The following is a 26,651-nucleotide window of genomic DNA, read 5'->3' as shown; positions in this document are numbered from 1 at the left end:
GCAATTTGGGTGAGTTGCTGGAGCTGTCACCGCCTCGTGGGTAAATGTGTGATTTCTGCTGTGAGCCCTGGGCCCTTCAGCGTGTTTCTGCACCAGGGCTGTGGGCCATGCACACATGGTCCACAGACAGAGGGTCACCCCCTGTTAATCTTGGGTCTTTCATTCCCTAATAGGCAATTTGGGTGAGTTGCTGGAGCTGTCACCGCCTCGTGGGTAAATGTGTGATTTCTGCTGTGAGCCCTGGGCCCTTCAGCGTGTTTCTGCACCAGGGCTGTGGGCCATGCACACATGGCCCACAGACAGAGGGTCACCCCCTGTTAATCCTAGGTCTTTCATTCCCTAATAGGCAGTCCCAATTCCAGGACAAAGGAACAATGGGATGGTGACCCTATGTGCCAGCCTACAAACAGGCTCATTATAAGGGTTTGTGGCTCCATTCAGCTGCCTGGCAGTGCCCCAAGTCATTATCCTTGGTCATGGCCCAGGAAGCTCTTCATTGGTCCTTCCTCTGTCTGGGACATGGGTCCATTTTTCAGCCTAAACTCTTGGTCTCCATGCTGCAGATTTCAGTGCTGTGTGAATTCTTGTCCAGGTGATTGTACCTCTGTACCCTAGAGTTTCCCCATCCGTAATGTTACAGCGATGCTGGCCCCGTTTTCCCCATCCCATAGAACTCGGGATGAATGAATGTGTGAACAGACCAGTGAGTAGACAACACACAACACACGAAGTCCTTCCTGCCATATTTTTTCAATGGGAAAATAATAAAGTAGAAACAGCTTTGAATTCCCCCAACCACTGATAACCATTCTGATTTTTCTATAATCCTTTTCTGTGTTTTTGTTTTTTTCCTGCTTACTCTGGGTTGTGGACACTAGTTGAGGATAATGGGATACTAGAAAATGCGGCCATGCAGCCGACTGGATGAGAAGGCAAATATAATGAACAGGATCCAGCACCACTCTGATGTAGCCATTGTCCTGTCACTGGCTTGTCGGTGCCATGGCTGCCCCTTCTTCTTGCCAAGGCATCTGAGGAGGAGGGCTCTGGGCCCCGAGATGGCATAGTTATAGTGTGGATGAAGTAACTACCCTTGCTTCTTTGGCCTTCTTGACTGCTTTTTGGTTTTCTGTATTCTCCCCAAGCCATCGTATGTGATTTCATCCGGGCATCTCGCCCCCTCTCACGAGAAGGTAACTGAGCCAGAGAATTGGATCTTGGAAATTTTTTCCCCAGAGATGCCATCTCAGTACCTCTGGGCATCATGTAGAAAAGAAAAATCCAACTGGACTCTTTCTTGAATGCTTGTTAGTTATTTCGTAGAAAGGTTTTTAAAGACCTAGGACATAATTACTGTTTGTGTTCGTATTAGGTCCTTCCATTTGGAAGCAAGAATAAAAATCACAGCAAAAGCAGGAAAAGCAGCTTACTCCTTTGCTCCCTCTTGGATTCCTCTAGTACATTGTAGTCCTTGCTACTCTGTGGAAATTGCTGCCACCTTATTCATATAGAGCTTTCAGGCAGAACTGATTATTGGGCATATGTAGAATCACTAAATTTCGTGGCTGGAGGAGACTTGCATTATTATCATCATTCTGGTTATTCCCCCAAATAATAAATGTAAAAAAAGAGTGTAAAAATTAAGGTGTTAAGATGGTTTCTGCCAGCTAAGTGTTCCTCCACCAGAAATAAAGTGTGTTGAATGTGTGGTTTGTTACCATGTAAGTGAGCTCACTTTTTAAAAAGATGTTTTTAATCAATTTATTTGAGAGAGAGAGAGAGAAAGAGAAAACTCAAGTGGTGGGGGGAGGGGCAGAAGGAGAGGGAGAAGCAGGCTCCCCACTGAGCCAGGAGCCCAACACAGGACTCCATCCCAGGCCTCTGGGATCATGACCTGAGCCAAAGGCAGATACTTAACCGACTGAGCCACCCAGGCGCTCCTAACTGATCCCACTTGATAATTTTGATCTGGAGGATTCTGACTTTAAAGAATAGGTAGAAGAACTGATGGTTCACCTCTCTCCCTATCCCTGTTCCCTGCAAACTAGAGTGAAACATTTTGAAAGTTGAGGGAGAGCCTTAACTCATATCACTGACTGAGGGTTGGGATGGGGCATCCAGTTCCCAGAGCACAGTCACGCGGCATGGCCTGTGTTCTCAGGAAGCTCACCTCCAAAGGTAGAAGACGTGAAGCTGGCAGTAAGTCTCTCTAGGTTGGAGAGAAGGGCAAGCATGCAGACCAGCTGGTTTCCGTTGGGGTCTATGATGACTGCCATGTCCCTGGCAGGTGGCTGGTGGCTCTCAGTTGATGAGGTTGAGAGAGCTGGGTGTGAGCTGGCTCTTGGCCCTGGGGTGGCATGCCCACAGGCCAGCATGGCTCCCGTCAACCTGGTGTCATTGCTCAGCCTTCCGGCTACAGTAGACAGGCTGCAGTGGTGCCGGTGGCCAGCCACAGTAGTTGCAGAGCTTCCTAGTCCCAGACGAAGGGATGAGCAGAGCAGTGCGGTGATGGCAGTCTGGGGAGATCCTGAGCAAAGCCGGCTTATGTCTCTGGTGTCTTGTCTCTGTGGCTTCACGTGGGTTCATGGTTACTTACTGCCTTTTGCCTGAGCCCATGGCTGTTGCCGCGAAGACTCGTGCTCCTTGGCACCGCACCTGGTGGTTCCCTTGCCTGCAGTACCCCTTCCATCCCGGGGCGTGTTCTTTGCCTGGAACCCGACTCGCCTGTCCAGACCCAGCTTGAGACGCACCACCTCAGGAGAGTCTGTTCAGGTTTACGGGAATAATGAGTGGCTTCCTCTTCTGTATTCCTGCAGCTTTCACGATTATAATAATTATTATTGAAATCACCACACTACCAGGTAATACTTGGCTTCATCTGCTTGTGTTGCTGCATCTCTCTCCCCTGGTCGGGCTGTGGGCGTCCTGAGGGCAAGGGCTGGCTGTTGCTCCTCCTTGTTCTCTAGCACGAGGGCAGGTAGGTAGTAAACGTTGCGTGAATGTGACAGTGAACATGCAGAATAGACTTCTTCACTGGTGTCCTTGGTTTCACGTGGACTCCCTCTCATTTGTCCCCCCACCCCCACCCCCCAGTGATGTCAGCTTGCCTCATCAACCACCAGTTTGATGGGGTTTCCCCCTCTAAGTGCGCCCTCTAGTGGTTCCTCAGTGCCTTGAAGTCGGCCTCTCTCCTCAGGCCTTGAGGCCCTCCAGCCTCTGGCCCCAACTTCTTTTGCAGCTTCCGCTTCAGTCTGTCTCTGTGGGAGCTCCAGGCACTAAGCTAGAGCATGGCCAGATGGTAGCAGTTTCCCTGGAGAGGAACGGGACCAACCCATGTTCAAGGAATAGGACTCCACGTGGGTCCCACAAAAGAGGGGGCTGGACCCCTGTTAGGGGACTCAGTGCATGTTGCCCTTGGTACGAGGACAGCTGTCTTGTGGCTGCTCTGGGTCCTCCATCCTGTCCCCTGCCATCAGTACATCATCTCTGAGACCCAGAGGTTCAGTGAGCAGTTTCTCAAGAGGGGAGCCTGGCTGCGGCGCTTGGTGTGGTCCTCTGAGTCTCCCGCTCTACCAGGCATCTTTTTGGTAGTGCGGGGTGGGGCGGTGGTGGGGAGAGCCCATGTTCCACCCACCACAGAGCTGCGGAAGTGCTGGTTGAGTGAGAAGAAAGGTACCTTCTCCATAACGGTGTTCATTGAGCCCAGCAGCTGTTGGCAGCATGGGTGCTGTGGGAGTCCTCCTTTTCAGAGGGTTGTTCTGGTTTCAGCAATGGCTGTAACCTCAGCAAAGGCCCCCCACTCCCCCTTCTCCATGGGAAGCCTTGTTGGCCATCGGTGAGGTAAACTGTTGCTCAGGAGCGTGGATCTGGTTTTGGCAGGCTTGACTGCTCTGATTACCACTTACCATGGGGGAATGTCACTTCAGAAGTTGTGACTATCACACGAGCGCTCACAGATCCCAATGCCGACAGCATTGGCTTGAAGTGGACAAAAAACATTGACCAGTATATTTCTAGGGCTTTTTTTTTTTTTTTTTTTTTGCTGGGGGTGGGTATCTGTTGTGTAAGTGGTCCAAGGGCCAGAGCCCTGGGATGCAGAAGAGGGTGGGCAGGGCCGCTGCTGGGACACTTGGGGACACCATATGGAGTGTTTATTGCTACACCTCCCAGATGTTCCCTTGAAGAGAAGAGGCTGAATGGCAGGGCTGGGAGGAACTGTAGCAGGCCTAACTGTGCAGCTAATGAAAATTTCATGCAAAGTCTGTACCCATAGCTTCCCAGAGAGATGGCTGGTGCCAAAGCCACCACTTCTGCCATGCTGTGCCTTGATGTTGTGATGGATACTTCCCTTTGAACTGGGCTCCAGGGAGTGCTGGCGGCAGGCAGGTGTGAGTGCTCCATCCAGAGCACACAAAGACAGGACTTCTTAGGCTGCTTTGTCAGGGCTGATGGCCATGGTTCTGAAACTCTGGCTGCCATCTTGGGTAGGGGTGGATCAGGGACTGAGGGCGTCTTCCCTGCTTCCTTGGAGCCAGGTGCATGACAGGTGGACTTGAACTCTGATCTCACAAAGACCCTGTGAGGCAGGTCTTTACACTCCCCCATTTCACAGATGGGAGAGCTGAGGCTTCAGACACACATGGGTCATGGCAGCAATAGAGAAACCTTTTAGGAGGCCAGTGGTCTACATGCTCCTCTCCCGTCTGTTGGTTTCTCTTGATGGCGTCTTCCCAGCCCCATTTCCTCTCTCCAGGGTCTCCAACCTGCATAGGCCCCTTCATATGGGGCCATTGAGGTGACGGTTAGAGCATGATTTTCAGAGTCAGGCAAAAGTGTTCCAGTCCTCTTCTGCATCTTATTCACTGCATGATCTTGTGTAGTCATTTGCCCTTTCTGAGCTTCCATCTCCCCAGCTACATCTCAGCGGTCCTGATGGTGCCTGTCTCAGTGGGCTGTTGTAAGGGTTCGTCGGAGTAAAACAAAGGGCTTAGCACGGTCCCTGGGACATTGTGGCCATTCATACATGGTACCTACTATTTTTAGTGCATGATTATTATTAAGACTTTGATTTCTTGGGTTTGATTTCCACCATCTCATGTGAACTTTAATTTGCTGTGGGGCCTGACTTCTGGCACAGCTGTGGTGAGCTGAGTCACGAAGGCTAGTGGTTCCTTGGGGTGACTCAGTCATGAGTAGATGTGGGGTGAGGGTGCTGGACAGAGCTCCACCTGCAGGTCTCCTGTACAGCTTGGTCAACCCTTCTAAGACCTTTCAGCATCACCCCACTAGTCCCAGGTTTCCATTTCTGTGCCCTTCCCCTCCTTGTCCCCCTGCCCTTGAAATCGCTGCTGAAGGAGTGGGGAGGGGAGGAGTCCATCCTGAAGCCTGGGTTCTTGCTTGGGCAACTGGCAGACAGAAGGGCTGTGAGTGGAACTGGGGAAGCCGTGAGGGGTTAGCCTGAGAATGGAAGAGAGAGCTCTGGAAGCTTCTGGTGGGGTGCCCCTGGTTTGCTACCCTTGATGGGTCTGGCCATTCCTGGGTCACCCTTCATTTCCTACGGTTGAGTTGATCTGTGACTTCCTTTAGCCACTGAGGGCTAAATATTAGAATCATCTGGGGAACTTAAAGAAACAAACAAACAAACAAAAAACCCAGAACACTGTGGAGGCCACAGCCCAGACCAGTGAAGGAAGGAGCTTGTCCTGCCTGAGGCATTCTTGTTTGGCAAGCCCTCCAGTGACCCCAGCAATCAGCCGAGGGTGACAACCGCTGCTTTGCCCAGGTCCCTCTGAGAGCACCGCCCACGCAGGATGGGTGGGGAGTAAGGAGCCCATGGTAGTTAAGAGCTGTATCTTACACTCTAAAAGGTAGTGTCTGGATATTGATGGAGATCGCCGGCCTGGGGTGTGGCAGGAGTGGCCTTTGCAGAAAGAGGGCAGAATCTATTTAACTTGGAATCTGTGCCACTCGGGCAAGGCTGGGCCTCATACCAGTGTAACTGGGATGTTTTTTGAAGTAAAGGCTCACATGCTACAAGGTTATAGGGGCCTTGGTTGGTGTGTCAACGAGACAGACACTTTCTGGGTGTCTGCATCCATTTTCTCCATGTAGTTATGACACCAAAATTTTGCCTGTTCACAGCATGCCCAATTCCTCTCTCAGGATATAGTTATTCATGATTGGAACTTTAATTTACATGTTATATGTAATACTTAACAATGGTTCAAAACTCACTGGATACACAAAACAGCTTTCTGGTGTATCTTTTTTTTTTTTTTTTTTTTAAAGACAGGGTCACTGGATCTTAGAGAATCTAAGCCTGACCTTTAAACAGAGACGTGCCTGGAAGTCAGGTTTTCACATTTCACTAAATTTGTCTTTTTCTCAGCCACTGTTCATATGTGACAGTAATAAAATCACATGCATTTAAAATATTTCATAATTATTGTTCCTGGGTATGCTTCATCTCCCCACACTCATTGGTAAGATTCAAATGCACAAGAAGTCACATTATGGAAACCTTAAGCATATTACAGTTAATTCTTGAACAACATGGGCTTGAACTGTGTGAGTCCACTTGTGCGTGGATTTTTTTTTTTTTATAAAGTACGCTCCTATAAATATATCTTCTCAAGATAATCTTCCCATTTTTTTTCTTGAGCTTACTTCATTGTAAGAACATTGTTTCTCATACATGGTAACATACAGAATTATGTGTTAACTGACTGTTCATGAATTCAGAAAGGCTTCTGATCAATAGTAGGCTACTAGCAATTATATTTTGAGGAGTTGGATTTTCAACTGCATCGGGGTTTGGCTCCCCTCACCCCCAGAGTTGCTCAAGGGTTGACTGTATTTCCACAAAAATCCATTTTTCTCCATGTTCCTGGGACGTCTCAGTACTCCAAATCGCTGGCGGTGGACACCAAAGTGTACATCTTTTATTTATTGAGTAATTGTCTGTGTCTGACAATATCGCAGGCACTTGGCCACGTTAACACCGGTCCATGACCTGTCCTTTGAGGTGGGTGCGGTGTCTTGTTCTGTAGCAAGATAAGAGGAAGATAAGGGAAGCTGAGGGGCTGGTACAAGGCCAGTGGGTGCTGGAGGCAGAATTTAAACCTCTATCTGCTTTGGGGCCTGAGGTATCCTGCCTATCCTGTCTCCCAGGCCTTTGCCTCCATAGTCCCTGCTGTATCTCTCCTCTGGGCTATTCGGATCAAGGGATCAAGGCTCCTGGTTAGCAAAGGCTTTTTGGTAATAAGGCTAATAAGGTCAGGGAGATGGATGAGGGGAGACACCCCTGGTCTTGGTCAGAGTACACTTGGGGCCTCACACACTCGTTCCTATTCCCAGAACAATAACCATGTGTAGATCATACTTTTGGGGAGGAATTCTCTCTGAGAAAAGAACAAGTCAGCAGGTCACTTCCCCTGACCTCAGCTTGGATGGACGGATAGGGAGACACGCAAAGTCTTGAAGAACTCTGCGGTGGTGGTAATCCTTTAATTGACGCTCTTACTCATTTTACTTATTTCTAAAACCCACATTCAAGTCTTTCTCAGGTTTTAGACCCCTTCAAGCTATTTTGGAGCTACAAGGCAAAACGATTTCTTTGCAGAAATGTAGAAGGTCTGACACTCGTGGTCTCTGATATCCTCTCTGAAATTTTACTGAGTTTCATCCTTTGCACAGGAATGTGTCCGATGTCACGGGAAATTATTCACTTAAAACTCTCATAGATAGTCATCATGATGGGGTGTTGAGATCGAATCATGATTTTGCTAGCTGTTCTACCATAAGGACATGAGTCACTAGTGCACAGTCAGATCACTCCCCACTTGTGTTATTCTATTTGATAACCTCATGTTTTTTTCCCATGAACTTAATGGACAATGGAACTTTTTTAAGGGTACGATGGTCTGTGACTTGATGGAAGATACCTGCCTATGACCTTTCTAATGTTATGATGATATGAAAATTTGATGCAATTATCGAAAATGTTTACATTCCTTCTGATTGTTTGATGTGATTCTTTTATTTTTTTTCTCATTTATAATGCTTTCGTACTCAGGAAGTTGAGGTAGGTTTTTGACTTTTCAACTGTGTGTAGACATAGCCTCCCCATAGTTGCCAAATAAAATGTAAATTTCACTCTTAATCCTAAATCTCAGTGGTAAATATTTGTTTTACTTCAGTGAACCGGCACAGCACACATTTATTTCTCATTGGTTTATCCAGGAGATGCAATTCATCAAACGCATATAAACAGTCCATTTGCTGCTTTATCTTTTCTCATTAGTTATAGTACAAGTATGATTGTCAGTTATTATCTGTGTTTTACTGGTGTGTTATTTATTGAAGGAGCAGAGCAACTGACATGGTTATTTTCTAAATCATTTTGTCTAGGGCCTGCAGGACTTTACACCAAATGTCAGACCAATTTATCAAAGACTCGCTCTATTCAGGAAGAAAGTGATTTAGAGTGTCTCTATACACATAGACCCACCTGTATTTACACACTTACTGGTAACAGTTGGGGGAATTTTGCAGGAATACAAAGATGTTAAAGCTGAAACACCTTACTTCTATTTTATACAATTTGGGTAGGATTTATTGGGTGCTTCTGAGTGATGCCTTGGGCAATATGCAGGTGAGTAAGATCTTCCTTCCCTGCTCAGAGGTAGCCGAGGCTCAGGTGTGTGGGAGTGATGTATTAACACGGAATTGGATTCATGCACACAGCTCCCAGTCCATGGTGTACACAGTTCTCAAGAGTGGGGTCTGTGGAGGGAGGCCTGGTAGGACCTTGAGTCACTGCCCAAGCTGGGCTACTTGTGTGAGCTGCTTCCTTCAGAAGGACTGGATTCCCACTGGGTGGGGGTTTTCGCCTGGGATGGGCGGGATGGGCCTGGTGGAGAGGAGACCGGGAGCGCAGTCTGGCCCAAAGATAGAACCAGAAACAGCTCAGCGATAAGGTTCTTGAGCAGGAAGCCAGCTCCTATCCCAGTAAGTAAATAGAATGTTTGGTACCTCCCAGTGGCAGGATTAGTACACATTTCCATGGCACACCAGTTAAAATTCCAGTCAAATGTTGAATTACACAGCCGATGCACTTAAATAACGTCATCTTGGAAATCTCACTTTTCCTGTGACTTCTGTTACATTTTAGAGACTCTCTTTCCACCTGCCAACCAGCCCTTCTTTCTATTCTCCCCAGTCAAGTAGTGTGAAAATTAACCCAACTACTTTGCACTGAATCCTTCTGAGAGTGGTTTGCTTACAGTCCCTTAATGGATCGCTTGGTAAAGATTTTGGGTTCTGTAAAGGGGGATGCCCCCTAGCCAGGATCTGCAAACTGGACTTGACTACCTGACCATGAAGGGCTTAGCATTCACTGGTGAAGGCCACAGATGACCCAGTGGGGGCTGTCTGCCTTTGCCTCACCTTCCTTCCTTCTGTCGGTGTCCCTGTGGCCCACTCCTGCTTGAGACAAGTGAGGCTCCCATTTATTTTCCAGGCTGGGAGTCTCAGGTAATCTCCAGATGGAACTGCAGCTTCACATTCAGCTTCCCTGAAATATGTATGAAGCAGAAGTGATCTGTTCCGTGAGAGCTAAGGGTCTTTGATCTATAATATCTGGAGCCGTAAGGTAGCTAATGAATGATATCATCATGTTGGGAGGTGAAAGTAAGGCAGTTAGGTTTCAAAATCAGTCTCCATTTTGTTCTGCCTTCCTGTCGCCTCCTCAGAGTCTGTTTTGACATTCTGTGGGGCTGAAATTAGCACCTCTGGAAAAGCAAATCCCTGGGGAATATTTGAACTAAATTGCATCTGCCATTTTGGGGCTCTGGGGCAATGTGAGAAAAATTCAGGTGCCCATTTAAATGGGATGAAACCAGAGGTTGTTGCAATTGGTTATGATCGTCCATGATGAACAGACATAATCACTCAAATTATCTCAGAAATATATATCTGTATCTCCATCATTTCATGTTAGGGAGGCTTAAAGACTTTATTGGAAGATGAATTACAGAAGAGAATAATTGTATACTAATTGTGTAATAATATACAATAGTGTCCTATATATGTATTTTGAATGGACTTCCTTTTCCATGACTGTTGATCAAAACAGACCACTCTGGAGTGACCTCTCATCTTCCTTCTGGCCCAAAAACCCAGAGTTAAAGTTCTCAGCACTAGTCACTGGCTGAGAGTACTTTAAAAGAATTTTTCTTTTTTGGGGGTTAGTAGGATATTTAACTAGTGAAATCAATAGAGAAATATGTCATTTTCTCTCTTGATCAGCTGCAGAGGATTAAATAATTGGGGCTATAATCTTTCCCAGGCTCTGACTCTGTGTCTACCACCAGGACCACACCTCCTCTTTCTCATTCTACATGGGTCATGATGTGTCACTTTCTTACTATAATTTTTTATGCAGACTTTTCATGCTTTCTTACAAAGGCTTTATCCTGCCTTGAAACACTTCATGATTTTGGACATAAGTCAATGGGCTCAAGTTTGAGACTGCTTCAGTTTCTAGGTTCTTACAGATTTTCACAGTCCCTGAAGAGTTGGGTAATTTTCATGTATGAAGTGGGGTAGTAAAATGGAATCAGCCTTTCCTCCTCTGGTGTTCGACTTTGGAGGAAGACTGTTCTCAGGCCTATCCGGTAGAGGCCTGACATTCTTTTACGCAGTGGGCTCCCTGAAATATACACCCATAGTAACACTGCCATCTTTCATTCTTTAGCCTGTATAATGCACCGAGTTACTGAATTTAATAAACGACTATATTTAGATAGGTGTCTTTCTACTGAGGTTTATGTTTTAAAAATTAACCCTTGCTGTGGTCCTTGTAAGTCATTTTTAAAAGCCTCATCACTAGATGATAAAAGGACCTGTGAAGAGGCCATCTCCATTGCATACACATCTCCTGGCATGTTTGTGGGACTTATCTGGTGTTTCTTCCCCCACAGGCTGAATGCCAGCAGGTCACCACATTTTTGGGCCAGAAGGAAGATGAGAGGTCAGGGGCCTTCAAGTCCTGCATTGTGAGAGTATCCGGAAGGGATTCTGGGGTCCGTGCAGCAGGAGCACACTTGGGTGCAGTGCAGAATTGGGGTGGTATGGGGATAAGGACAGTACTTGCCAGCATGGGAGTTGTAGCTCAAGGAAACTGGCACCACTGTCCACAGCACAGGAGGCCTGGGTCCGTTTTAGGACAATATGCAGAGAATGTAGCTCTATCGATTTAGATAGAAAATAAGAAATGAGTTGGGGAGGTAGCTCTCCTCCTTGCCCTCACCTCCAGTCTTGGGACCTGGAGAAGTGACCAGCCCTGGTATTGATGGAGTGTTGGTTCAGTACCCACAGACAGTTGTCCTAATGTGCCCTGAGCATCCGAATAGGGGGACTTCTGATATGAGCACATGGTCAGGGGATGCAGGTCTAGAAGTGGCAGTCTTCTGGCTGTGGCTTTTTCCACTTGAGTGGAGATGCTGCTTCCCTGGGCATTCCCGCATACATGGAGGTGATGGAGGGAGCCAGCCCCTACCTGCTTGGAGTTGCCCCATGTGCAGGCCAGTCAGACCCAGTGGGTACAGTGTCACAGGGTGCTCTTTGTGCCTGGACATCTCAGCCTCCAATTGGCTGCAGCTGTGCCCCCTACCCAGGGCTCCCTGACCATCCCCTAGGTGGGCTCTGGTTCTAGCGTGCTTCCCACATACTCATGATCTTGGCCTCTGGTAAGGGTTTCTCTAAGCTCTAGCCAAAGAGTGGCACTCAAGGTTTTACCTGCTCCTGGCTCATTGGTTTTTGCTTAGGCCATCCACTTTGCTAACGCTGAGCAAAAAGCAGTCAGATGCCAGGAACTGTTCTCCTCGTGGACTTGGCCTTGCTGGGCCAGGGGCTGCTTGAAGGACTCACTTTGCATAATGAGCATTCACTCAAGGTGCACTTTTACATCTTGGCAGCAATTAGGTGGTATTATTACCTTTGCAATCAGCTTAAAATATTCTAATGCAGATACCTGCTTTTATGACTGAAAGGCTTTGTGTTTGAAATTGGGGTTTTTTTTCCCCCCAAGAAATTTGTAAAATTGGCTGTTGTAGTTAACCTGGAAAAGTGACTGGGGGCCCAGAAGCGTGCTTCACATGCCAGCCAGGTTCCAAACTTGGTGGAAATCATTAGCGAATATTCACCTCTTGAGACTTGCTCAAACCTTTCCTTGACATCAAAGGGAATGTGGCATGGGAAATTACAGTAAAGGGACTTGTCTTTGGTTCCAGTCCTTCCCTGTCAGACACACATCTTAAGCTTCCAAGGACTTCCATGTTTCAGAACAGCATGTTCAAGTAGAAAATATTTCACAAGATTCCACATTGCCATTGGACAGGAAGCTGGCCTCTGTATGCGGAGGGGATATTGACGGACCGTAGCTGGAAGGTTGATATTTTTTTCTCCATTGGTGAGGATGGGTTCTTCCTGGATTAATTCTTCCCATGTCCTCGTGAACAGAATGTGTGGATAACACAGTTGTGTCTAGGGCTGAGAGCCCATCGGCCATCCAACTAAGAAATAGGGTGCTAAATTTTTCCCACCTACTGTCCAGTCCTTAACTTATTTAATACTAGCTGTTGAGTCTCAGGCCACGCAGTTCGAAAGATTAGGATTGTATTTAAAATCATAGGGGGACAGAGATATGGCAGAGGGCTTGTTTGTAACGTTCTCCATGACATTTCATGGTGTGGCCCTTGGAGATTTCCTAACCAGATGGGTGAGGAGGTCATTTATGCCGTAGCATTAAAGCTAGAGCAAAGTGGGCCAATTCCATGGAGTTAAAAATAATTTAATGCTGAATCCCCAGGATCCAGAGGAAATGGTTCATGTTTATTCATGCTCTGGAAAATGGAATCACTGCCCAAGAAGCAATATGTTATGATTTTACTCCAAATCCAGTTTCCTAAAATCTGTTTAAGGGCTTAGGTGAACTCAACAAGGATATAATAAGGCCAGGTAATTGAACAACACAGAGGCTGATAAAATTCACGGGAGATCATGTCAGAGATAAACTGCAGCAGGAGGCAGTGTGGACAATAATTTAAACTAATTGTGCACTTTGATGTAAATTAACTTCTCAGGAAGAGAAATTGAGGCCTAATTGTAAGCAGCTCTCTGAAACTGCGGCATGTAGAGTACCTGCCCGAAATACATGCAGCAAATGTTATCAGCTACATGGAGGAGGAAATTAACTGAACAAGTGCACAACCCTTAAAATGATACGGGGAATGATAAACACAGGTGGAGCCTCTTCACCTGGCAGTCTGATTGCGGGGACAGTGGGTGTGCTAATGCCGGTGGCTGAATGCTCAGCTGGGGGTGGGGGGCAGAAGATAAAGAGAACAGGCAGCCTTTAACAAGGAAAGGTTATTAAAAGTGAAGTAGTTCCTGTAACTGTGAATAAGTGAGTGGCCTAGACCCTGGGAATTTCAAAGTAATGAAGTGTCTAGCCTTAGAGCATAAATTGATACAAGCAGCAGGCAAGAAGGACATGGTTTTGAATTGGCCAGCTTGGCCGACCTCTATTACTTTATTGTGACACACCTAGAAGGAATGGTGGGGAAGCTCAGTGCATGCCCATGGCTCATTCTAACACTGGAGGGGCCAGTCTGTTTTTAACTTTAGTGAGTGTTGGAAAACTGGAACTGCACACCACGAATTCCATGTCTCCACATGAAAGGAATGTTGACAGTTGAAATTATCAGCTGTTACAAACACAGAGGCTTAATCATAAGTGAGGGCAGCAAGGCATCACCTGCGGGATAATTGATAGCAAATCCACCTTACACTTGGAAGGTGTCGTGGTTTATCTGTCAAGCCAGGAGAAGCAGCGTTGTTGCCATATTAGCCTGAAATGTTTTTACTATTCCCGGTGTTTAATCCATACAGTTTGAAGAGACAAGAATTTGAAAAGTAACTTGATATTTTTGATTTTACATGCATGTCTGTTTGGGGAAAGGTTTCTAAGCTGTGTGTGTTTTCCTTTGTGTTTTGGGAGGTGGGGAGAAAGGCTGGTTTTTATGCAGTGATGTGAGAAGCTTTCTGAAATCTGACCTTCGTTTTCTATTTTTTTTTTCCTTATATAGGATGATTATTTCAGAAACTGGAATCCCAACAAGCCCTTTGACCAAGGTAAAGGATGCATTATTTCTTGTTGTATATTCCATAGGAAATGCAGTCTCATTTTTCCTTCTTTACATGCTGAGTTACTGTTCCTAAGAATGCCAGAGAGCTGTCTTACTTGACTGACTTGGGGGTCTGAAGTGAGCATGGTGATAGAAACTGTCTTGTCCGTTTTGTTATTTGTCTGAGATCACCTGAGACATATTCTTCAACATGTATTGAATTGACTACGATCATTGGAGGTTTATTTCTTTCTTTATTTAAACACCACCACTACTAAGAGTAAAATGCTTATCAGAGTAACCTGGTGAGTTGGGTAGAATCCAGTGATTTCTTTTGTGGAACGGCTGGCCTGGGAATATGCAATTGACATGAGCTATAAAAATGAAACTTTCTTTGTAGAAATGGGTTCATCTCAGGAGGCTTTCAAGGGCACTAATATTTCATTTGTTAAATAACTTCTTCATGACTTCTAAATAGAAGCTTGTTTCTGAGTCTGCTCACTGACCACTTGGGTGTAACCTTGGTCCTCAGAGGGCTCTTGGCACTCATGCCAGCAAGGAGGAAGCCCGTCTACCGATGGCCATTGTAAGTCACTCCCAGGGTGCTCCTGTGAGTTACTTAAGACAGACTGAGGACCTGCTGTGAATCACTTCCCTGTCCCTGTTGTTCCATGTGTGGCTACGGTAGCCACAGAACCGGCGGCTAAAAATGATGCTAGGTTGTACTTGAAGTATGTATATGCAGGTAATACCGAAACCTGGAGGAAAAAGATTACTGACCATGCATCAAAGGTTCACACTTCTGAGGATGAAGTTTAGTTCTGTGGCTTGACTGTTTGATGCGATCCTGATGGTCGCATCATCGACAAAAAAGAAATCGAGGAGGGAATTGCCATGTAATAAATGTGTTAGAAGGCACCCCTTGCTCCTCTCTCCTTTGTCATTCTAATGGGTCCCTCTGTCCCTGGACTCTGTTTTTTGTTTGTTTGTTTTGTTTTTGTTTTTGTTTTTTAAACAAAATTGGTGTTAGGATTTCTTCATGTGCATTTTAGTTCATGCCTCCAAGTCGGGCAACATTGTATTTCATTCACTCATTCATTCATACATTCACTCATTCATTCATTCTCAAAGTTGAATACCCACTGTGTACACAAGCACCAAGCCTGGTTCTGGGAACAAAACAAAAGCTGTGGTGCCCATGCTGGGGGATGCTGAGAGCAGGGTGTGGGGAGGTAACCCGGTCAGCAGTTTCGGTGGGATGTGTTCAAGGCCCTTAAGGTAGGTATGGGCAGGGCAAGTGGTGAAGCTATAGGTGGGTACCTTACTGTTTGTTGCATGCTTCTTGGGGAGCAGGTCTCAGGAAAGGCTTTCCTTTGGAGATCAGTCCGGACTTCCAGTATCTTAGCAGCCTCCACGAGCCTCTCTCCTTTGTAACTTTACCAATGACTGAGTTGTCACAATAAGCCACATTAAAGCATATGAAGATATTTCTAATGCAATTTATAAATTTCCCATTGAAAATGGTTGAAATTTCTCAACATTACTTTTGAAAGGATGTACCTTCATTTTGGAACAGCTCTGATACACAACATCACACCCTCTCTGGGCCTTACAGATGCACCCTCCCGTAAACATGCCCTCTAGGATTTTGCTTTCAGAGGCCTCTGAACGGAGAGTGGCAGCAGACTGATTGTTTCCAGCCCTGAAGAAGAAATGGGTTCTTGTCCTTTGAGGATCAAGTGTTGTCTAACCACCAGATTGACTCTGCCCCAAGACTTGCACACAGATACTTAAACATCACCAGGGGAAGACATTTTCATTTTCACTAGTATACACTGGAAAAGATAAATACTTGAAGGTGAGTTTCATTTGCCACTTGGGGATGTATATGATCACTTGCCTTGATTGGGGGGTTAGCATAAAAACTTTGAGCATCAAAAAGAGCATGAGACTTAAATCTGCTGAACCGAAAAGTGCAAAGAAGGATTTTTGTCTCCTAGGAATGATGGCAGGCATATCCAGCAGATTCCCACCCCTGCTCCCTCTTTTTCTAGCTCTGCAGGCATGAAAACTGGATCTGCTTAGATAAATCTTCCTTCGACAAAACCTCTTGACTTTATGGGGTATAATTGAGGACCTTAGCCGAGAAGCCCCACTTTGTAGCTCAGGTGTAGCTGCTGTTGGCTATTTATATACAGAGCCATGGGGAGAGCAGGCAGAGCTGAGAATAGCCTTCACTTAAAATATCAGCCCCAGCAGATGTCATCAATTACATTGTGTGCTGCTCAATAAAAATGGGAGGTTACTATATCAGTGTTGACACCACTTGGTGAAATATAAACCGTAGGCATGGAAGATGTAGAGCATTTCATCTTCCAGATAATAGGAGAATTGCTGAACTCCAGTGAAAGTTGTCAGCTGCAGCGAGAAGTCATTTCCCTGCCTATGCTGAAAAGAAATCAAACATGTTTGGAGTGGTTTTGGGTTTGGGGAGAACTTGGAACTGGTAGCAAGGGCACTCGTTGAAAGACATCGCAGGGTTTTACGTGACAATTACGCAAGGGCATGGCAGTGGACATGGCTTTCCGATGGCCTTGGGGCGAGGTGGGCTGAAAATGCAGAGGAGAAGGTGGGAGTGGGTCATGAGGGATCGTGGTGGAGAAGAGCCAGAACGGTGGGTCTGAGGCAGGTTTTGACGGATCCTTGCTACCAATCTGTGAAGTTTGCCCTTTGTTTTCTTGGCAGTGGGGAACCAGAGAAAGGTTTTCAGCAGAGGAATGAAACGGTGAAGGCAGTATTTAGAGGACTGAGTTTGGTGACTCAGCAGCTGTGATGAGGAGCCCAAGGCGCAGCTGCTAGATGACGTCCCTCCCTCGTCCCTTGCCCCTTCCATCGCCTTGGAGCTTTGGGCTCTGGCTGTCGCAGGTGGTCAGACACAGCATCCAGCCCTGGAGCCGGATCTCTGAAATGCCCCCGGAGCTCCGGCTTCTCGTAGGTGTTGGTGCGAGTGGTTAGGACACTCGTAGTGTTGATGAAGCAGTTACTTGTAACTGTACTCTCTGCTTCAGGATATTTACTGACCTTGGAACAACAGGACTTTGTAGAGAGCCCTTACCAGGTAATTGACTCAGAAGGAAGTCACTTGGTGGTCTCCTTTCAAGAGGCTGAAAACGTCTTTAACTTGTTATCCTAAAGTGAATCCTGAATGTTTCTGTCTGTGGAATATAAGAGCCATCAACTTCAGGCCTTTTGGAGAATTCTTTGTGAGATTTGGATAAGTGGTATACACCCTTTTGGGTATAATAATGATTTAATGCCAGGTCTCCTCATAGAAGGGACAGAGAGGAGTTCAGAACTGAGGGGAACACTCAGATGAGACATTGCCTTTGTGAAGTCCACAATGCCAGTTGCCCTGCAGGGAGAGCAGGGCAGGCTACTGGGTTGGAGAGGGCACCACGGGCTGTTGTGTGTGGTTCTTGTCTTGTGTGGGCAGGAATGGAGGTCCCGGGGTGGACCTCGTTCGGACACGTTCCCAGAGACTTGGGTGGCCTCTCTTGCTCTACCTTGATATTTCATCACCTGGCCCCTAGCAAATCTGAGCACACATAGTGGGTGAGGAGCAGGTATGAGGTTTCTGTTTCCAGAAGTGGTGTCTGGTCCAGCAAAGTGCTTCTCTAAGAAAACAGTCCTTGGTGCAGTAAGTTCGGGACGCACATAAACTCTGTGCTTCTCCTGGAGATTCACCTCATTCGTGATTGAAAAGCTCAGAGAAGTCTTTTGGTAAAGAATCCCATTTAACTTCCCATTTTTCTCAATCTGCCTTTGACCGCATGCTTTCATTTTTATTTTTTCGCTCCACGCCTATCAGGTACCCAGAGAAAGTAGCATGTTCTGTGGGATGCGCTTTGGTAAGTGTGGTGTTGGTGGGGGGGACTTGGGGTTTGCATTCAGACTCTCCACGTTTGGAACTTGACCCCACCAGCTCTTAGCTGAGTGATTCTGGCAAATTGCTTCACTTCTCTGCATCGATGCCTTCAAATGTGGTGACAACACCAGGAAAAGGATGAAATGAGTTAATGTCTGGCATACAGTAAGTGCTCCATGAGTGCTCCTTCAGCAATTAATCTTTTTCATTCCCTCTTCCTCCTGTTAACCTTTGTCTCCCCCTGTTGCTTCCTTCCTTTTCCACTTGGGTTTTATTTTTCTCTTCCTTTCTTCCCTTCTGGGGGTCCTTAAGACTTGTGATGCTCTGGAGCTCCCGGGGTCAGGCAGAGCTGGCCTCTTTCACACCGGGAGGATAGGTCACCACAGTGGTGCACCCCAGATCCTCATTTTGGGGGCTGAAGAGGTTCAGGCTCTTAACATGCTCCTTTCTTCCTTCCTCGCATCTACCTATAAACGGTTGTCAAATGCTCCACATTTCACCGTGCTGTGCTGGATAATAGGGACCCTAGTAAGAAAGGGCTCTCTGTGGGATGCTCCCAATTATCAGTCAGTCAGAGGCCATCCATCTAAGGTCTTAAGCTCAGAGAGCGTGTATATACTGGGAAGGGGGCTGCTGGGGGCTGGCAGCAAGAACTGGGGCTGGCGGGGGTGGGTCGGGCGAGAAGTGTTGGTCTCAGAAACTGAGAAATCCATAAGATGTCAAGTGTTACTATGACTGACATAGGTCAGTGTGAGTTGAGGGGGCATTTTCTGTTACAACTTGGCCTCACTCAGCCTGTGCCTGTGGATCAGGCTGCCTGTGCTGTAACTACCAACCTTCCCTAGTAACAGTCACCTTCAGTGTGGTAATAAGGGTGCTGTCCCAAGGGTTCTCTTTTTCCTTAGAGTGGGGTGGCTGAGGAAGTGGGGCTTGGAGCAGAAAGGCAGAGACAATTTACCAGACCACGGTGTTGTGTTAAAAGAATAAAAGGTGTTGCTTTCTGTTATAGAATAGAGAATGAACGAGAAGCAAAGCGAGTTCTAAAAAGTCATTTCAAAGTTTCTTGGCCAGTCTTTTTTGAAAAAAAAAAAAAAATAAAAAAATTGAAGCTTTCATCACCAAAGTTTTTGCTGAATCAAAGGTTGTTTTTGTTTTTTTTGTATTGGGAGGTTGGGAAGGTCATTTATGTGTGTAACAAAGACCTTATTTTTGGAATGGAATTCTGATTACTTGACGGAGTCCTCAAGTGATGGGGACATTAATTAATTGAGATTCTCTCCTGTAGCCATGCATGGTTCACTCAGGAAAGAGCCCGCCGATTTGTGTGGGTATGAAGTTCTGCTCGATGAGACAAGCCTTTTGAGGACAAATGGCTGAAGGGAGATTTATCAGGGAACTTTTTGAAACAAGCGAGTTCCTTTAATGTGGAATAAATGAATGTTTTAGATGGAGTGTACAGCTGTTGGTTTTAAGGATAATGTTTTTTCTTCTGTAGTGAATACTAATCGTTCTTCCCGAGCGGCCAGGCTGTGACTGAATCTCCAATGATGCTGGTGATGTTCAGAGCAGAATATGAACTTGTAGGAATTGATCTCCAGATAAAATAAAGCTCAGAAAGTCAGGGGTCCTTTTCACTCACGCTGTTCACTTGAATTGAGGAAAAGAAGAAAACCCTTGCCCTTTGACTTTCCATCTATTTTCCCAAGATCCCAACAAGCTCAAATTCTGACCAAAGCCTTGAACTGTTTTGAAGCAGAAATTCTAAGACTCAAAAGGAGAGAGTCCTTTCCACGTTCCGGCTGTGTTTCTGGAACCGGAGCCCCGTGGATTAGGGCGGCATCCATGTTTTGTCCCAGTTCTAAAGGGGAAGCCAGGGGGGCAAGATTGCTTATCTGTAAAATGATTGTTCAGAAGAGGATTTTTTTTTTCCCTCCTCTAGATTAATCTGAAATTTTACATGTTAGGCTTAAAAGAAACCTTCAGTCCTCACAGCTTTCCTCTTGATGTGGAATTGAACCTCACCCCCCAAAAGAGCCTCTGATTTGCATTCATACTGCCTTGAACATTGCTCAGTGTTTAAGTATCTGTTCACCTTATCGGATCGCTGGAGCTGCTGATTTTCAGAGGCATCCGGTCTGGTTTGTGGAAAGCATCTTAATATCTTAATAATTTCCCCCTGGTCCTTTCATGTCTGGTCTGCTCGGTTTCTCCCTCTTTGCCTTTCGCGTGACGTCACCGTGACACTTTCCCCTAAGTGACAGCCCCTCTCACCTCCCGGGAACCCGTTTCCCACCCCATACCTTCCCGTTCCATTAGCTTCTCTCCTTTTGTTGTCCCTTCTCTTTCCTGATTATGGCAGTAAAATAGTTACTGCTTTTTTTTTTTTTTAAATTTTTCAAGTATTGATTTTTAACTTTTCAGAGTCAATTCTGCCAGAGAAGAAACAGAACACTGCTAATTCACATCTTCGTCTGCTCCCATTTTTTACACAGCCTATCTGCTTTGAAGTTAGAGCGAGTTAAAAGTCACAACTTTCATCTCTGGCTGCCTTGGCCTGTTTGCTTATTTTAAAGAAAGAAAAATCACATAAAAGATTGAAATCCGACGGGTGCCCCTTCTTGCTCCTTTTCCCTAAAGGGCCACCTCATTAAAGCACTTTTCCCTCCATGTTCTTATACTTTGAGGTCACAGGGGCATGTCGGCAAGCAAGATGTTACATTACATGTTGACCTCTAGAAATAAATGTTTTCCTTCTCTAACCTGTTCATTTCATTGAAAAATTGTTTCCGAGGGTCTTTGGTGCGGTGGTTGTAGATCTAGTTAGTGCCTTTCTAGTGTTCTGTCGCATTATATTAATGCGCTACCATTTAGCCACTGTTCCCCCATTGGCAGACAGTTATGCTGATGCTGTTTTGTTATCCAGACTGCTTTCCTTAGCATCTCTAACCCACTCCAGCTGATTCTGACCTGAAGTCACTTGGCTTGGAGAGCCTGGTATTTCAGGAAGGGACTGAGGTGGGTCTTGACTCTGCCACTATTTCAATGTGGTAAATTCAGGCAAATCACGTGGCCTTTCTGGACTTCACTTAGCCTATTTCTGAAGTAAAAAGGGGCTTCCCGAGGTCTTTTCCACCCACGATAGTTAAGCTCTCATGGTTTCAGACAGCACAGAGTCTGTATGTTTAACTCGTAAAAGGAAGGAAACATGGAGAATCTGAGCCCGATGCTCGAGTTTCAAAGGTTACAGTTTAGCCAATGAGGTATGAATATAGCTGCAGTAAAACCAGTGGAATTAAACGGGCCTTTAAACTATCTGGGGTGGGAAGGGAGGCTCAGAATAAAAAGCAAGAAAGGCCAAAGTCGGAGGTACTTGGTCTTCTCACGGACCTGCGGGCCCCGCTGGGGGCGGAGGGAGAGCAGGGTCTCAAGGGCTCCAGCTGTCGTCTTAGCCCGCCATTAGCTTGCTACACACTGCGGAGTACCTTACTCTGCGTTCTCCTCCGGGGCTAGCGACCCCCGCCTCGTGGGGCATTCGTGGAGACTCAATGACTTCGTGCTGCAGAGGGCCACGAGTCAGTGTATGGCTCGTGCCCACTTAACCTCACTTTGTTGCCAGCCAAGTACCCCCAGCTATGACTGTGGGCCCCGCTTCCTCGTGGGGGTGCCAATGACTCTGTCAGTGTTGTGCGTCGGCCTCCCCCAGGCTTCGCTAGGAACTCCCACTCCCCTGTGCCTCCAGAACCAAGCTGTTCTGGGTTGCGTTCTACCCTTTGGGCAGAATGATAGAGAATCATGAGGGGTAGTAAAATCCCCCTTGCAATTATGAGGCTCTGTGGCTTTTCTTACTGTGTTTAAGAGGTTCCTTCAGCACGGACAAATCCATTTAAAAGACGTGTTTATTACCTTTTCCCAAACTCATAAAATGTACTGTTAGTTTTATAAAAACGGGGGGGGGGGGAATCCATTCTGCTGTATTCCGCCTGCTAGAATAACAGCCTCTGAATTAATTATATGGTATTTGTGGAGCCCTAATGAAACAGCCCTGGTTTGGGGAAATTCTCAACAGGGAAAAAATGTCAGCTGAATTTTAAAATCAATCAATAATGCTGTTTAAATTTTCCTCATCGGAGACTGTAGAATGGATTAGAGCATTTTCACAGCCGGGAGGCGGCTGCTGGGAGGGAGGCCGCCAGCATCACCTGTGTCCCCACAGGTCCCATGCCCGAGATGGAGACTTTGCTTTTTGTAGAGGTCCTCAGTTATGTTACATGGCTGAGTTCACTGCAGGAGGCCTGTCTGATGTCCATTCGGCCGTAAATGCCACGCAGGATGAGAGGCAGTGTGGTATATCAGAAAGGTCCTCGGTTCTCAGGCTCAGTGCTGGGGTTCAATCCCCAGCTCTGGCCTTCAGGAAGCTGTGTGTACTGAGGCAAGTGCTTAGCTTCTCTGAGCCTGTTTCTTCCTCCTCTACAAAAATAGAAATGGACATTGCTTGCACCTACAACCTGTCAAACTGCTGATGTAAGGCCCGACCCAGTCTTAACAAAAAGGATCACAATAAAGGTGACAAAGCTTTGGTAAAAGATGAAGGGACAGTGTTTTGTTCTGGATTCCTAGAGTTGGAAGGCTCTTTGAAGTTTTCCCCATGCCCGCTTACCTGATCCAGCGCACGAGCTAACTGATCAGGGAATTGTCGAATCACGTGCTTGACTGATGACCTGGTAGGGGCTCGGTGGTTCCATGTGTGAGGAGGAATGTCGAGGAGGCCTTCCTCAGCGCATTCAGCACCTGTGTGGTGAAGAGCGGGACCTGTGGGCAATGGGATCCGCCCGAGGGTGTGTTTGAGGCACTCTGGACGCTCCAGGCCGGTCAGCAGCTGCTTGGTGAGGCTCAGAAAAGGGATCCCAGGAGGTGTCATGGGGGCCTCTCAAGGCTGAGTAGCTATCTGGAGATAAGCCAGGGGGAGGTGGGCAGCAGTGGATGGGAAGTAATGTTTCCTGAGAGCTGAGCTTTCAGTTGCTCCCAAGTGGAGTTTGATAGGATTGCTTCTTTTGAAAAACACATTTATTAAGAGAGATAAGGAAAGTGTAAGCCATTGCTTTCTCAGGCTGTTTCACTCTTTCTCCATTTGTCTCTCAAGATCTCTCTGGTGGGCGCCTGGAAATACCCCCAGAGCAGAGACGGTGAACATTGAGGTCCCCTGTGCAGCAACAGGGGGAGAATGGTGTGCGGGACAAGACAGCACCAACTCCGTCTCCAGAGAGGGACCGTGATGCAGCGTCAGCTGAGGCTGGTCGTGCGGGTCTGGGACCCAGGGGTGACAGAATTTCTCATTCCTTGAAGGGAGCAGGAGATGAAGAAGTTTTGACATGTGTGTGGAACCTAATTTCTTCAGTGTTTGTGCATAAGTTGTTAAAAACAACAACAACAAGCCTGTGAGTGGGTAGGTGTGTCTTTGGACTTCTAGTCTGTGGCTTCTCTCAGAGAGGAAGCCAGAGACCTTGTTGTCAGACCTTGTCTTTGACTTGCGGTGTGTATGCTCTGGAGGCTGGTGAGTCCTTGGGGTTCCCCCTCTCCGGACCTGGAGGCAGTGTCTAGCAGAGCTGGGGACACACTGCTTGAGTGCAAGTCATCTGTGCGCAGACTGCTCTCGGACACTGTGAGGCCTGACGCGAAATGTCAGGAGCAAGGAGCCTGATGGAAACCCGAGCCCCAGGCAGAGTGCTGGGTTATTACTGCTGTGTCTCTGTGGCCTCCCACACCACCTTGAGATGGATTGTTTTAATCTTGAGAAGAGGGACACACACCCCTGCCCACACGGAAGCACACTCAAGCTCACACAGTTCACGACACAGGTGCCTCGGGGATTCGGAAGCACAGGCCACACCCCGAAGAGCCCTAGTGAAGGCACATGAATCAGGAGGCATTTAGTCAGGTGCTGAGTCTCCTTGCTCTGGGGTGGGGGGTATTTGGGCCATGCCGGGGGTACCAGCAGCCTGGCCTGGAGGAGCGGTCGGCAGGGGATGGGTGTCACGTTCAGCACCTGGCCCTGCGTTGTTCCTGCTCTTTTTTTGGCCAAGAAGAATGACAGAAAGGGATGGAGAAGGTAGACATCATGAGAGGCGTTCACTGCCAAGGGGAGAAGACCCCAGTAAGGGGAAAGATGGTTCTTCTGAGCCCATGGGAGCCAGTGTGACATTCCAGCCCTGCCTGGTTTGGCCCCGGGCCAGTGCCATCCAGAGAGCCCTAACTCACATTTACTCCAGCCTCTTCTTCACCTGCTAATGTCAAGATCGGGAGAGAAAGACACCTGTTTTCCCACTACGTTCATTTCAGGTCCACGAATGGTCACTTTCTTTGCAGAAATTGACTTGAAATGTCACTTAGTGACCCTCAGATCTGTAACCAAATGCATCACAGCCTGACTTTTTTTTTTTTTTTTAATAATTTTCTCTCTCCCATTCTTGAAAATGGAACATTTGGGAATATATAAGTATCAGGTAAAAGATGAATAGATGGACACTATTTGGATATAAGGAAACAGAAGTAAATTAAAGCTGCAGCAAGGGGAACTACTCAAAACATGTCCATTTCCTTGCACACTTCTAGAGCTGGCCCTAGAGTTTCCTAACAACCAAAGGAAGGAAGGAAACACACCATCATATATGCCCTTGCAGTGAAAGTAAGACTGGAGAGATTTGAGGGGTTCCTGGTACTGAGGCTAGAGTTGCCTTCCTCCACCTGAGTTCTCTAACAGGGCTGTCCAGGGCTGTGCTCTTCATTGTGGCTGACAGTAAATACCACACCCACTAGTTCTAACTGCTTCCTCCTCTGACTCTTCCTTACATGATGGCTGACAGCCAAAGTGCAATTCTGCAAGTTAATTCAATGATAAGCCAGAAAAATACAGAGTACACAGACTTCGTAAGGCCTGGCTTGAAACACGGATAAAATTGACAACATCAGGAAGAATGGATGCCCTGTGTCTCCATCAGGGAATACTCTGATTATTTTGTTTCTGGTAACTGATTAGCATTGGAAGTGAGAGTTCTGGGCTTTTTCTGGCAGGGACAAGAAGTTCAGAAGATCTTGGTGCCAATTAGCAGAAGCAAATGGATCTCTTCTTATCAGCCAGGTGGCAGGTAGAGCCAGTGTCCTTGGTCAGAAATTCAGAATCTAAGCTGGAATTTTGATGCCTGAATGTAGTCACCGTCCTCTACGCTGAGACTGTAGATCAATTCAAACCCACATGCAAGTGGGTGATGATGAATGTCAACTTTCTTTCCTGTACCCTGCTGCAAGCCCAGGGAATGCAAAGGTATCACATGGGAGCTTCACATGGGGGGAGACACTTCCCATGTGCACGCGTGGACACATTCATCCCTGCTTCTCAGATGTGTCCAGATGCTCATATGTTTAATGAAATGCACATTTTATTTGAAGATATTGCCAAATTCATGTTACATGTTGTAGCAAATTCTGAGCTGCCCACAGAATTCTGAGCATGATGGCTAATTTTTTTGGTGGGGGGAGAACAGAAGGATGCAGTTTACACATGTTACAGCTTGATCCTGAGTTGTCTTTTCTGTCAGTGGTTAGGCAGGAGGAGAAGTTACGCTGTCGGTGTAGGGGTGAACACTCTAACCAAGGGACAGATTTGTTCATTTGGAAATGGTTTCAAGGGCTTCATATGTAGTTTTAAAAGTAGGGGGTGAGGTGGCATAAGCCCTTGGGTGGGGACAAGCCTCCATATAAGCCAGCATAGTGGGTGGAATTTTGAACTCCTTTGGATATAAGAGCTATACTCAGATGTTGGTTGGGTTCTTGTAGAGAAGAAGCAGAAGATTGTTTGGCACCCAAGGATAGTTCCAGAAAAAGTGAATGGGAGTTAGTGATAGATTTCATCTCACTCTAAACGATTTTTTTTTAAAGATTTTATTTATTTATTTGACAGAAAGAGATCACAAGTAGGCAGAGAGGCAGGCAGAGAGAGAGAGGGAAGCAGGCTCCCTGCTGAGCAGAGAGCTCGATTCGGGACTCAATCCCAGGACCCTGAGATCATGACCTGAGCCGAAGGCAGTGGCTTAACCCACTGAGCCACCCAGGCGCCCCTAAACAATTTTTTTTTTTTTAGATTTTATTTATTTATTTGACAGAGATCACAAGTAGGCAGAGAGGCAGGCAGAGAGAGAGAGAGAGAGGAGGAAGCAGGCTCTTGCAGAGCAGAGAGCCTGACATGGGGCTCGATCTCAGGACCCTGGGATCATGACCTGAGCTGAAGGCAGAGGCTTTAACCCACTGAGCCATCCATGCACTCCTCATCTCACTCTAAGTACAGGCTTTTCATAACTCAAGCTATAAAGGGAAGGGGTATCTGCTGGGAGGGATGAGTCACCATTGCTGGAATGTTCGTACCTAAGACTGGGCAGCCACTCTGCTGGTTTGCTGTTGGAGGATGGGGTACTTACCATGGACCTTCCTTTTGACTTTTAATTTACATCATTCTATGATAAGGCAGGTCTGTTGAGAGTTGATAA

At 46.7% G+C, this 26,651-nt stretch overlaps 1 protein-coding gene across 1 annotated transcript in view; it reads left to right on the top strand.

Annotated features, from left to right (window-relative positions):
- Positions 1-26,651, top strand: part of SPOCK1 (SPARC (osteonectin), cwcv and kazal like domains proteoglycan 1) — a 501,413-nt gene that overhangs the window by 219,923 nt on the left and 254,839 nt on the right. The window contains exon 3 of the mRNA XM_059417623.1: positions 14,151-14,196. Coding sequence (XP_059273606.1) covers positions 14,151-14,196 — 46 coding nt within the window. The remainder of the gene's footprint in view (positions 1-14,150; positions 14,197-26,651) is intronic.

The sequence above is a fragment of the Mustela nigripes genome, chromosome 12 (assembly GCF_022355385.1).
Source record: "Mustela nigripes isolate SB6536 chromosome 12, MUSNIG.SB6536, whole genome shotgun sequence".
Taxonomy (NCBI): Eukaryota; Metazoa; Chordata; class Mammalia; order Carnivora; family Mustelidae; genus Mustela; species Mustela nigripes.
The sequence above is the reverse complement of the archived record's forward strand: the minus strand, read 5'-3'. Positions and strand labels throughout refer to the sequence as shown.